Raw genomic sequence first — 14,394 nt, forward strand, 5'->3', positions numbered from 1 at the left:
AATCCAGGCAGGACGCTGCTAGCAAAGGAATGTCATCTTTTCAATATGGAACAAGAAACAAGGCTCTAATGGGGCCGGCCTGCCAGAACCCCAGCTTTTCCCCTTCACTCCAGACAATGCTAGCTTTGTACAGGCAAAGATGCATACAGAGTTTTATTCCCCTCTACTTTTTTTTTTCAGGGATGAGTTCTAGGGTCCATAGAACAAAATTTTCCCTTCTGGTGTTGCTTATCCATATGACACATTTAATCTTCCTTTCTGAGTTGGAAAAATACTCAATAACAACAACAACAGAAAGACATAGCTCCTAAAAGGCACAAGAGAAACTCTAATCCCAAAGAAACTATTACGGTAGGAGATAGTGACAAGAAGACAATGAGAGGGATGTGTGGTTTTCATGACATGAGCATTGTGTTGTGCTGGTATGACTGTTATGCTTAAGGACACATATTTGATACAACAAGAGAACAGAAAACAACTGTTTCATCTGGTGTTCCATGGAGTGATCTGTTTCCAGAGCTACAGCAAGAACTGGCTTTGTAGGTCCTAATGAGAGACATATGTCAGTCTCCAGCAGCGTGCTTTTCAAAGGGATTTTCTGGGGTCATTTTGTCTATGTGTGATCTTTGCCTTGTGTGGTGACACTGGAATCTAACCCCTGATAAAGGTCTACCTCTATTGGGTAAGGCTTTCCCAGTTTCTCAAAACGTCAAAGCTGAATGAACTAGGAATATGGGGATGTTGAGAATCAGAGGCCTTGAAAAGATAGTTTGAAAAGTTTCAGGGAGGCTTATAGAAATGTATTTAAGGAGGTTCCCACAGTAACCATTTCAGTAACAGAATCAGATTATAAATCAAAACCACAGATGGTAGAATCTGCTCTCATAAATTCTTAGTTTCCTCATCTGTGAAATGGAGGGTAAAACAATCGATTCCACCTACTTTTAAATACGATGAGGATCAAATAAAAAAAATCTATGGTAGAAACTGTTAGCTCTTCACGAAATCTATAATTTCTTTCCATTAAAGTAGGTCTGTACCTGAGCACATGGCTAGACCACATCTCTGAGTTGACTTTGCAATTGGTTTTGGTCACGTGTCCCATTCTAGCCAGTGAGGTATGCCATTCTTGGCCGGGGCTTTTAAGAAGCAGGTGTACTGCCTCCCCCAGGCTCTCTTTCCATTCCAGTAGCTAGAATAAGATGATGCTAAGAACCTAAGAGGATGACAAGCTGCAGCACTGGCAGGAGTCCTAATCGCTGTGTGGAGGAGAGAAGGCTGCCAGTCAAGAGCTGATGTGAAAAAAAAATTCTGTAGCAAACATTGTACCTTGTGGGGTTTACTTTTACTTCAGCTAAGCCTGGCTTAATTTAATTTCATACATGAAAATGCATTAGAAACACTAAGGCTATAGGAATGCAAGATATAAGCCAGTTTTATTATTTCCATGGTTTTACACAGGTACACAGGAGAGAGGCAACTGTAGAGAGTGGGAAGACCAAGGGCTCTGAGCCCTGCCCTGACAATGAGAAGGTAGAGGGGGCTGATGACGAAGGAAAACCTTCCCAATTTCATTTCATATCACCTCTTTACAGGCATCCACCCAGGAGAAGGAAATATGGAAAGCTCTCTTAACTTTTCTAGTAAAAGGTGGAGAAACAAAGAGGATAATTGCAATAATAGCAGACCTTTAGTTTGTTATAACAAAAACAGCAAATGAAAGTGTTCTAGATATTTTCAAACAACAAACAAGCAAAGTAAGCATTTACACAAGCTTTCCTGAAGGTTTAACCATTAAAAAATTTATAAGCCCCTTAAAACCACCAAATTAAATAAACTATTTTTACCACACCAACTCAAGGGAAAAAAAAAACCACCCAGAGTTGCAGGCTAATTCAGAATTCACCCCCCCAACTTCCTGTTTATTCATACACCAGAAGGAAGAAAAAAAAGACAGATTTTTCTGCCTTTTCAATCCAAAATCAGTTCTCAATTTGTTAGAAGAAGAAAAGAGTTTTCTCCTTCCGTAGGAATTATTACTAGGAAAAGCTAGATGGTCATTTCAGCTGTCTTGAGCTTCCTCGATATGGAGGTAGATTCTCTAAGTTGAGATTTTTCTTAAAGCACTAACAGCCCTCAGTACTCTTCCATTTCAGTATATCATTCCAGCCAGTAGTTCTAAAGAGTTTGCCTAAAGATAGTATCAAAGAGAACATACCTTTTGCAATGAAGGTTAACTGAGGTAGAAGGCAGAAATTACTAAGAAATGAGCTAGACTTTGGTCATCAAAGACCTTATCCTGTTTATATATAATTCCATGAATGTTTACATGAATGTATCATCCCAAGCCCTATGTAATTAGATGTAATTCATTATATAATTAGATAAAATGTATGAAATATACTATTTGCATTATTATACAATTATATCTTATTACACGTTATTTATAACTACACTAATTACTGTATAATTAGATATAACTTATGATAAAAGCACATATGCATTAACGTCCTACTACGTGCCTCCCTAGCACTATACAAAGCCCTAGTAATAAGGCTGTGACAAGAGAGACCTGCCCAGCCCTCCTGGAGTTTATAGCTGACATTAAACTAATGACTTGGTAATAATGACTTAATTTCAGTTGTGTTAAGTGCTATGAAGGCGAACAACAGCAAATGTAAAAGAGGGGGACCTAACCTGGGGGTTCCAAAGGAAGGCTTCTCTGAGGAAATGGTATTTAATGAGTCCTTTTGAGTGTCTTTAATATCCTATGGATCTCTAGTTGTTTACATAGGGTTATGCAAAATAAATGTTAACAGAATGGATAGATTTCCATTTTTCCACGTAATTCTACATAGGCAATTTTATTCTGAGTCCTCTTGCCTTCCAGCCCCATCTTCAACTTTTGCCTGGAACACTACTCTCCCCTTCCTCATCTGGAAAATGCTAACACGTCTATAAAATCACATCTTCTATAAAAGCCTTCCATGAATGTGTCAGAGGGATCCGAGGCTCCTTCTCTGTGCCCATCAACCCCTTAGCTACAATTGTCACAGCACATGCCACACTGTTTCCTTGCTCATTCGTTCATCCATCCAACGAATATTTACCATTTACCTGTAATCGAGGAGCTTAGCTTTCAAATGCATTTTAAAACTTTTTTTTCCTTTCTTGCTTTCAGCCTTAAAACGTACTTAAAAACTTTTTGTTTCCCTCCCTTCCCACCAGAGACTCTCTTGTACTACTAGCTTATCTAATTAGGCACTTACTTAGAAGTTCCAGGAGCTAATTTTTAAACAAACCGGGTATGGAGACCCAGCTGTGAAATCGCAGAGATTACCTCAAAATGGTTAGTCTACAACCGGGGCATTGCTGAAATGACGGCACGCTGCGCTCCAGGTGGACCGTGACTCAACATGGCCTCCGGAACAGAACACGCAGACCTTGCACCCAGCACCACTGCCACATGCTCCCACCCCTGCTCCACGTTCCCCTTTTTAAGCCCCTCTCCACAGCCTAAAGTTTGGAATGGTCTTTTAAAGACTTGAGCCTGGTCATTCCCCAAAGGCCAGAATTTAAATCCTTTTACCACACCTAGCTTCTCATGTTTTCTGCCTCCAAGCAGCTAGCAGCTGGACTTGAGCCAGTTATATCCCTATTATTGGACAGGCCTGGTTCTCTGTATTTTTTAGGCACTGGGATACAGCATTGGCAAGAAAATACACACAAAACTTTCATTTCTATATCCTGGAGCCTGTCTCATGGAAGGCACTTAATAAATGTCTGATGAATGAATGAGGAAACATGTAGATCCTCCACGGTTGGCAGATTATAACAACAGGGAACAGAGGGCCGCTTTTTGGGTGTATGAGGGAACCTACTCTCTGTGATCCAATACAGTAATGAACTTTATGGCAGGTTTCATAATTCATTTTAGCTATCACATGTGGCACACAGAGTGTCCTGTTTTTGTTATTGTCTTGGGTTTGTTATTTTGTTCTTTGGGATCAATACTGCAGCAAACCCCTAAAACAGAAGCAACTATCAGGGTGAAGAAAGCTAAAAATATTCTCCAAAGAGAGCATCATGTTCATGTTTATCCACTCCAATTAAAAACAATGTGGTTTTAAATGGCCTTGGTCAAATAAAATCATTAAGCTCATTTAAAGTATTTAATAGAAGTTCTAAAATTAAGTGCAGACATCCATCTTCCTGATTGCAAAACTTTTTGTGACTGAACATTCTGCTTGCTGTCTGCCAGGAAAACCCAGCCCAGCAGCCGAACGCTGTCATGGAGATGAGGGCCCTCCCTCTCTTCAGAGGCTAGCAAAACAAAGGCAGATGAGAAAAATAGACAAAATTAGCCCTGAGGGACTGAGGGGGCTAGTGGAGTTTAAACTCTTAAAAGACTGCTTTAAATAGAAGGCTACCAATGTGACCTTCAGCAAGCATTTCCTCTGCGCCCTTGTGGAGAAGACACGCCATCACGGCTGTGCCAGGCCTCGCCCTGGGGCCTTCTGCAGGACAGGCTGTATTGTGGCCCCCAAAGGTTGGCTTAGGGATAGGAAGTTTCCACCCATCAAAGGCAAAATGTAGAGAACGAGGACAAAGCTGCATCTGGGAATATGCCCATGTGTGGGTTCTGCCTGCTAACTGTCCCTTCTTGGGAAAAGACTGACTGCATTGTAAATGCTTCCTTTTTAAATTTTTTGTCGCAGAGATGTCATTTCTTTTATGAAATGATCAAGACAATATGTTTTTTAAAAATATGCCCCTATCTGTTAGTTTTAAATTTGGTGGCCTATGAAACCCCCACTCTAGACCATAACACACCACTGCTTCAGACCTTCTGTCTAAGTGTGGCTGAAGCAGTGGGGTGTTTTTTTTTTTAACAGGAAAAAGATTTGAATCCCAGCTCTAGCAAAGGCTAGCTGTGTATCCTTGGCCAAGTTCCTTAACTACTCGGACCCTCTGTTACCTCATCTATAAAATGTGGGTCACGGAACCTACCTTGCAGAGCTGTTGTGAGAAATGAAAGCACTATGGGTAAAAAAAAAAAAAAAAAAATGCCCAAATGCCCAGTGTACAGAAGGCACCCAACAAGGGTAGTTTTCTTCTTCCCTCTACCCCACACTTGGACGTACAAACACTGGAGACCTCTCACTCCACGTAAGCCAGCCCTAACAAGAAATCAGTGCCATTATTGGGTTCACTGCTTTTATGTCTGTATTTGGCATGGGACTGGGTTCAAACTTGTGGATTTGCTTTCATTTTACAGATAGGCTAAGGCCAAGAGAAGTCAACAGACACAGCCAGGAGAAGTAGAAATGGTCTGAGAATCCAAATGTTTGGTTTCTGACCTAAAATGCTTTCTCTCTATGACTCACACTGCTGGTTCCTTCTCAGCCATGAGATCTCACCTGACCCCCATCACATCAGGCCCTCTTGACCCCAGTGGAATAGAATACCCCTAAATTATTCTTTATTAGACCATTCTGTTTATTGTTTTCAAAATCTGAATTATCATCTGTCCCTTGAGTGAGACACTAAATTCCATGAGGAACTTTGTCGTGTTCACTGTTTTATCTCTAGCACCCGGCATAGGGCCTGAAACTTAGTAGGTGTTCAACAAATATATGCTTAAGGATGAATGATTGGTGAATATGGTTGTCACAAGAGACTTGCCCACCAAACTAGGGAATAATAGAAGACAGTATGTAACCAAATGCAAGTTCTGGTAGGCTCTCCCTTTTGCAAGGTGACTTTGTCACTTCTCCGCTTAGGAGGTGAAGTTTATTTCTTCATCCATAGAATCCAAGCTTAGTCATGTAATTTGTTTGGCCAAGGGAATATTAGCAAATGTGATGCAAGCAGGGGTGAGAAGTGTTTGAGCATGGTGATTGTCTTCTCTTACTGATGGGAACCCATCCACCATGTGAAGAAGCCTAGGCTAGGCTAATGGTGAGCAACAACATGGGGAGAGGATCTGGTCATCCTGCCAAGGCCCCAGACATGTGAGTGAGACCATCCTGGACCACCTGGCCCAAGCCAAGTCAGCCAAGACAAGAAGACCTGTCCAGAATTATAATGAATAATAAATGTCTATTGTTTTAAGACATTAAGCATTTGAGTCATTTGTTAAGCAGAAGAAGCTCACTGATACAACAGCATAGAATATGTTCCAGAAACCTATCCAAGGTGTGATGCCAGGTATTTCTGGACGTAGCTCAATTACCTGGATATTTCTGATTTCTCTGACTTTGGATGATGGGAAAGTGGGAGTTGAGTGTGAAAGGAAGGGTGGAGGAATGACCAGACATGGCTTAAAGCTTCTAAGCCACGGAGCCCTGGGCAGGTGGACATGAACTTCTTTCAGCAGTGTGGAAGTGGAGCAGCAGACACAGGCCCATAGCCCAGCAAAACCAGCTGGCTTGCCACTTTTGGCATGACAGCTTTGGGACACCAGCTTCTGAGTTTTAGAAGTTGTAAGAATAACATCATCAAGGGCCAAATCTGGTCCACTGCTTTTGTAAACAAAGTTTTATTGAAACATAGCCATTCCCATTTTTGTACATATTATCTACAGCACCTTTCATGCTACAATGACAGAGTTGAATAATGGCAGCAAAGACCACATGGCCCTCAAAGCCTAAAATATTTACTATCTGGCTCTTTGCAGAAGCAATTTGGCAACCTCTGTACTAGGGTAATACAGGGAGGCTCCATGGAGTAGTAGGGTCTTAACGTGAGCCCTGAAGGAAACAGGCAGTGTTATTTTGGTAGAAAAGAATGGAGAACTGCAGAAAGAACACTACAAGAAGAGTACTAAGATTATAATTGATGTTACGTCACTGTGTGCAAAAGTCATTATAATAACTTAATGATAAAACAAACAATAGGCTGGGAGTGGTGGCTCATGCCTGTAATCCCAGTATTTTGGGAGGCCTAGGTGGGTGAATCACCTGAGGTTGGGAGTTTGAGACGAGCCTGACCAACATGGAGAAACCCCGTCTCTACTAAAAATACAAAATTAGCTGGGCGTGGTGGCACATGTTCGTAAAGCCTGTAATCCCAGGTACTCGGGAGGCTGAGGGCAGGACAACCGCTTGAACCCGGGAGGCAGAAGTTGCAGTGAGCCTAGATCACGCCACTGCACTCCAGCCTGGGCAACAAGAGTGAAACTCCATCTCAACAAAAACAAAACAAAATAAAACAATAATTAAGCATGTATGTGCCACTTAGTACCTATCACTTACTATGTGCTAGGTACTATTCTATATGCTTTATACATAGTAAAAATATTTTATCCTCACAACGATACCATGAGGTAGGTAATATCACCCCCATTTTTCCAGATGAGAAAAGAGAGAGTTGCACCAAGCTAGTAAGTAGTCTAGCTAGAATTCAAATCCCAGCACTCTCACTCTAGACTTCACATTCCTCAAAAGCTATAAAAATTGAAATGTAAAATACGATTAAGGCCAAAATTTTGCATTAAATTTTAGCTATGAGCAATAAGACTGTTTTCCAAAGACATTATTTTATTTTGTCCTATTATTTTCTTTTTAATATTGCTTTATTATTTTATACTGTTAAACATTCTTGGCTAACCACACTGCACATTCATTTTGTGTACTCTTTGTCCCCTACACAAAAACTGCCATCGCTCAGCTGGAAACCCCCTAAACGGGGCATCCCTACCATGTGTCTAGTGGTTATGCTGCCATGGTAATGCTGCATCAGTACAGTAGCCGCTGACCATTCATTCCCAGAGATGGACCACACCCATTTGTTTAATTCTAACCACCATCATATGGCTGCAGCAGAGGCTGAGACTGTCACCCAGTCCCTAGGAGGACGGAAAGTTCTCTTCCCCAAATAATAGTCAATTAGGTCATCCTGGTTATGACAGGCAGAAGCCACTGTAGGCATTACTTCTTGAAGATATACCAGGCTCTGTTTGGGAGTCCTACTTCTGAGCAGAGGTTCTCAGCTTACAGTAATAAACTTTGATTTCCAGCCAATGGTTGGGCCAGTTTCTACAGGTCAACCAGGGACCTATGGTGCATCTGCTGGTATCCTAAAATGATACCACACACAGGGCCCATAATAAATATCAAATTAAATACAGGCAGAATTCAAGAAGAAAAGTTGCTTCTGGATTCATTACCTTATTATATCACAAGGGAGAAATTCCTAATAGATAGTTTCCAAAAGGATTTACTTTTTACAGACTACTAGACAATAATCTTTTCTAGGGGGTATTCTGGCAATCTGATTCAAAAGCCTTAAAAATATACAAAGCCACTGATCTAAAAATTCCACTTATACTAATTTATCCTAAGGAAAATTTTATCCTAAGGAAATTTTCAGAGATACACTTAAAGGCCATACATTAAAGTGTTATTTATAATCGAAAAAAACTGTAAGCACCTTAATTAATTAGTTAAATAAATTATGACATAACCATAAACTACTATATTAATTGTATAACCAAAAAAACTATGCAGTTGCTTAAGTTTGGGTCATAAAATATTATTAAAGATTAAGTTAAAACCAGTTTACAACACAAAATTCCATTTTTCTGAAACAATAACAATATGCATATACTTATAGAAAAGCTGAGTTTTAAAGGGGTTCTCTGCCAGGGTAGAATCATGGTTGTTTTAATTTTCTATTTTTATACAATAAATTCTATACTGTATTGATAATTTTTTTAAATGACAATAAAATTATATTTAATTTGTTTAAAGTTATATTTCTTTTTCTTTGGCTGTTACATTTTACCGTTACCTCCTCATGTTTCTCAGTTCTGTGAATTTTGTCACTGTATTTTCCCAGCAAGCTTAAATGTAGACCAAGTCTTTCTCAATGACCAGGGAGAAGAGCAATCCACCCACAATATAAAAATTATCAAATTCAACTGGCTGCCGAACTCGCCTGACCTTATTGGGTTTATAGCTCTGTTAAAAAGATACACCATAATATGACTCTGTATCACGTAACTGAGTTTATCAAAGTTGTTTGTGCCGGTATGGGTTTTGTTTTTATTGGGGTTTTTCCTAAAAAAGAGTCAGAATCCCAAACTAAGGTCAGAGAACTCACTGACCATGAGCTGATTAAAGCAGTTTGTGCTATACAGTTCGTGAAACAGCTTTATATGCAGCTCCTAGTATGTGCCACAGAGACACGTTGGGTAATGATGAGAGCAGGTAAGCTGAATTACAGCATACCTCACTCAGATTTCTGGACATGAGATGACTTAACATTTTTCAGAAATAAAGAAGTATCTTTTCATTTACTTTTCAAATAAACATTAGAAAATCATTTATTTATATATTGCACAACAAGTGGACAAAATGAACTAGCTATTCCACTGAAACCTTTCCAAATCTCAGGATAAATTTAAGTAGGTTCAGCTAGAGGTTACTAATAATAAAGCAATAATTGAATGAACAAATGTCTTGCTTTTTAGTCAGCTGCCAACTGGTTGCCCATATAACTTTCCTGACTACCATGTCAGAATCTACTGGAAAAAAGAGAATTGCCATAAAATAGCACAATCCCAGAGGAAGAGAGATGTTCCTAAGCCTTTAACGAATTTCCCAAAACTGGCCTTATTATATTAATAAACCATAATAAATATGTTTATTTAAATGATTTGAAAAGAAGGGAAAAACTCACAAAATTACTTTGAGGGGCTGAGTGACATTTACGCATTTGTTCAATCTTTTTTTTTTTGAGACAGAATCTCACTCTGTCGTCAGGCTGGAGTGCAGTGGCGTGATCTCGGCTCACTGCAACCTCTGCCTCCCAGTTTCAAGCAATTCTCCTGCCTCAGCCTCCCAAGTAGCTGGGACTACAGGCAAGCGCCACCACACCCAGCTAATTTTTGTACTTTTAGTAGAGATTGGGTTTCACCATTTTGGCCAGAATGGTCTCGATCTCTTGACTTTGTGATCCGCCTGCCTCGACCTCCTGAAGTGCTGGGATTACAGGCGTGATCCACTGCACCCGGCCACATTTGTTCAATCTTTAAGCACCCACTATATGCCAGACTGTGTATGACATGCTGGGCAGTGTAGCTAGGGTCCCCAACCACTTTGTGTTCACAGGCAATCAGACATACAGTACAATGGTCTAATTACAAAAATGACACCCATTCCCCCTGGCCCCTCCATATCTATATCACTTATTACTTTGAAGCTCTGCCCATTAAGAAATTGAGTGGGGCTGGACGCAGTGGCTCACACCTGTATTCCCAGCAATTTGGGAGGCCAAGGTGGGAGGAATTCGAGATCAGCCTGGGCAACATACGTGAGACCCCCATCTCTACAAAAAAGCTTTTTCAAGTTGACAGATTAGTTTTATTTTATTTAAAAGAAGAACAAAAGTTGAGTTGATGTTCCTACCTACTGAGTCTAGGCTGACCTTACGACTTGCTTTGGCCAATAGTGTGGCAGAAGTGGTAATGAGATGCTTCTTAGCCTAAGCCTCTGGAGACCTTATGTGCTTTTGTTCTGTCTTCTGGAACCCTGCCTCTGTGAACAAGCCAGGGCCAGCCTGATGGGAATAAGGGATCACATGGAGGAGAGCTGAGTCTCCCCAGCCCACAGTCAGCACCCCCTAGAAGCAGAGCCAACTAGCTAACCTACAACTGCCCAGAGACACATGGTGGAGCCTAGCCAAGTCCAGATGAACCATGCAGATGAGTCTGGCTGAAACTGCTGATCCACAGAATTGCAGGCTAAATAAAGAATTGTTGTCTTAAGCCATTTAGTTTTAGGATGGTTTGTTATACAACGGTGCCTAACCAATATATACAGTTAAGTGCTAACTCTGATAAGCCAAATATAAAATGCCATGGAGTATCTGTAACATTATTCCAACATGCTAACAAGTACAAATGAATCATGCAATTTAGACGTATAAACAACAGATCTAAACAACCATCCAGAGAGGACCTAAAGAAGTTATATATCTAGGGAAGGGCTAATTCAAGACAGCCATAGTTCCTTTGAGAAATTTTTTTATGGATGAGTTAGTTGTATTTGCCTTTGAAGTCATTGTTTCTTTTCTTTCCTGAAAAAAAAGAAGAAGCTCTTTCCCTCAATTAAGACTGTTGGACTTGATAACAATTGTCTTGCTTGATTCAAAGCAGCCATATACTACTCTCTGACACATGTTCAGCCTCCAGTATTCTGTAGGCAGGAATTTTAAATCCAGCTCCCCTGAATTTATGACACACATACAGTAGCAAGTCCCTACAGGCTGAAAATCAAACTGTAATTCAAAGGCCACAGAGCTGAGGAAAGCAGCCAGCAGACAAATCCCAGTTTCAACCTTGGATTCCCTGCAAGTTGATTCAGGGGACTGTCAGTCATATTCAAAAATAAAATAAAACTACAGACACCAGACGGCATGTTCTAAAGAGAAAAAGAATGATGCTTTTCAAGATTCCTCCAACCAGTTCTTTGTTTTTTGTTTGTTCGGTTTTTGAGATAAAGTCTCGCTCTGTTGTCCAGGTTGGAGTGCAGTGGTGTGATCTTGGCTGGCTGCAACCTCTGCTTCCCGGTTTCAAGTGATTCTCATGTCTCAGCCGCCTGAGTAGCTGGGACTAGATGCACCAGCCACCCATGCCTGGCTAATTTTTGTATTTTTAGTAGAGATGAGGTTTTGTCATGTTGGCCGGGCTGGCCTCAAACTCCTAACCTCAAGTGATTGCCCACCTTGACCTCCCAAAGTGCTGGGATTACAGGTGTGAGCCATCACACCTGGCCTAGCCAGTTCTGATTATCTAAAAGGAATTATTATGTGGGGGTATCTTAAGGGCCTAAGAACCTTTGACCCTAATCAGTCATTTGCAGAAGTTTCTGAATTTTAAACCAAAGATATATAAGGAAGTAATAAAAACCATTGAATATAACCGAATTCGTCACATTGATGGGAGGTGATGTTACACATCCAGCACATTTTTGGAACTGGGTAGGTCACCTCCAGAAAGCACACGGAGAATGAGAGTTCATCAGGCACAGAGGTGTGAATACTCACCTTACATCCCTCACAGGCGCTGACCCCATAGTGGTACCCTGATGATTTGTCCTGGCAGACGAAGCAGGGTTTGTACACTCGAGGGGGAGGAAGTGGAGATGGGGGGCTTGGGACGAGTTCCTCAGAGCTGGTGCTCTGTGTTTCAATCGCTATAATAGAGATGGGGTAGAGGGAGAAAAAAGAGAAAATGTATTTTAGTTCATCACTTTTTTCAACAGTGAATTCATATGCTTCTTCCCCAAATTCAGCAATAACACTAGCAGGAATGAGCTCATAAAAAGAGCTGTCATTGTAGGCCCAGCAGTGGTGACACTGACATTGATGTGGTGCTCTATGGTTTACAAAGCAGTCTCATACATCTCTCACTTGTAGTCCACAGCTCACACAGCACTGTGAGGGCCGTGGTTTTTATCACAATTTTACCCACAACAGAAACAGAAACTCAGAGGAAGGAAGCGACTTGTCTAACTAAGACCAACAGAGCAGTGGTAGAGCCAAGACACAAATTCAGGTAATCATACTACAAACCCCAGTAGCTTCTGATTCATGTAGAATCTCAAACGACTTGACCTTGTTGCTCACTTAACCAAAAGTAAATTTTCTTTGGGCTGGGTGCGGTAGCTCACACCTGTAATCCTAGCACTTTGGGAGGCTGAGGCAGGGGGATCACCTGAGGTCAGGAGTTTGAGACCAGCCTGGCCAGCATGGTGAAACCCCATCTCTACTAAAAATACAAAAATTAGCAAGGTGTGGTGGTGTGCACCTGTAACCCCAGCTACTCAGGAGGCTGAGGCAGGAGAATTGCCTGAACCCAGGAGGCAGAGGTTGCAGTGAGCTGAAATCGTGCGACTGAACTCCAGCCTGGGCAACAGAGCAAGACTCTGTCTCAAAAAATAAATAAATATATAAATAAAAATTTTAAAATTTTCCTTTGGACAAATGAAGAAAATGCCCAAATTATTCATTCAACAAGTGTACTGGGAGGGTCTTTAGCATGATGCAGCCATAACTGATCTTCATTAATAACAATATGGGTAAGACCCTTGCTACTCAAAGAAGGCTCCTTGGGCCAACATGCATCAGCATCACTTAAGATCTTGTTAGAAAAATAGTATCAGGCCCCAGCTCAGGCCTGTGGAATCTGAATCTGCATTTTGATGAAATCCCCAGATGACTAAATGTACAATTAATGTTTGAGAAGCAGTAGGTTAAAACTAATGATGACACAGAGTGGTGTGATTCACTTTTAAGTCATGTTACTCTTTATTCTAGATTAAAAAAAAATAATCATCCATCCTGTTATCTAACCACCCAAATTCCATGGGAAATGGGAGTACACAAAATATAAGAACGGGGTATTCTCCTACCCCTAATTCTCCAGGATTGTACTCAGAATCAAAGCAAGAACTGGCTGTACTTCTATCACAGATAAATATGCTCATAAAATAAGATGGAAATCAGGAAGGGGAATTAAAAGTGGTTAATGTTCCAGAATCTTCTAGTCTCCAAATTGCTTTTCAATACACAGTATATTTCCCAGAATATAAAGTTTCCAGTTGCCCTACTGCTTATAATTTCCCAGAGTAGATATTCTCCTGACTGGATTATCCTGCAGGCAAGCTTTTAGCAAGTCAGGTCAACCCTACCCACTAAACTTATTGTTAATCCATCCCCACATCACTATCCTGCTACCACACCATGCTAGTAATCCACCATCGCCTCTCACAACTGCTGCAATAGCTTCTTCATTGGTCACTTCATGCCCCTTCTTCCTACCTAGTGTCTATTCTTCAAACAAGCAGACAAGATAGTTGTCCAAATGTTAAAATCCATCTGTTTCACTTCCCTATCTAAAGCCCTCCAACAGTCACCAATTAGATCAAAGTAAAACTCCTTAGTACGTTCTACAAGGCTTTTCATCACACGGCCTTTTAGCAGCATCATTTCCTTCAGTGAGTCCCCTAATTTATTGAGTTCTATATAATTGGCATCTATTCTGTCTTCTGAATAGGCCAAGTTCTCATACCAACTGAGGCTACTGCGATAACTATTTGTCCTTTCTGGATATTCTTAGACCTTTAAATATCTGGTTGTTTTTCATTTCTTAGATCACAAAGCAAATGTTACCTTCCCAGAGATGATTTCTCTCATTAAAATGCCCCTCTCCATTCCTGGTCACTCTGTCTCACTATTTTATTTCCATAAAACCCTAACCAGTGTTCAAATTTTAGATGTTTGCATATCATTTTATATTCTACATTTGCCACCCCCAATACTCTGAATATTGAGTTTCATAAGGCAAAGAAACTCACCTGCATTGTATACATCTGTGTTCCAGGACTA

At 40.7% G+C, this 14,394-nt stretch overlaps 1 protein-coding gene across 6 annotated transcripts in view; it reads right to left on the reverse strand.

Annotated features, from left to right (window-relative positions):
* Positions 1–14,394, reverse strand: part of RARB (retinoic acid receptor beta) — a 775,478-nt gene that overhangs the window by 126,126 nt on the left and 634,958 nt on the right. For all 6 annotated transcript variants that reach the window (XM_055285590.2, XM_055285605.2, XM_055285600.2 and 3 more), the window contains one exon: positions 12,052–12,200. In XM_055285590.2, coding sequence (XP_055141565.1) covers positions 12,052–12,200 — 149 coding nt within the window. The remainder of the gene's footprint in view (positions 1–12,051; positions 12,201–14,394) is intronic.

This window comes from Symphalangus syndactylus, chromosome 1 (genome assembly GCF_028878055.3).
Source record: "Symphalangus syndactylus isolate Jambi chromosome 1, NHGRI_mSymSyn1-v2.1_pri, whole genome shotgun sequence".
In the NCBI taxonomy this organism is placed as follows: Eukaryota; Metazoa; Chordata; class Mammalia; order Primates; family Hylobatidae; genus Symphalangus; species Symphalangus syndactylus.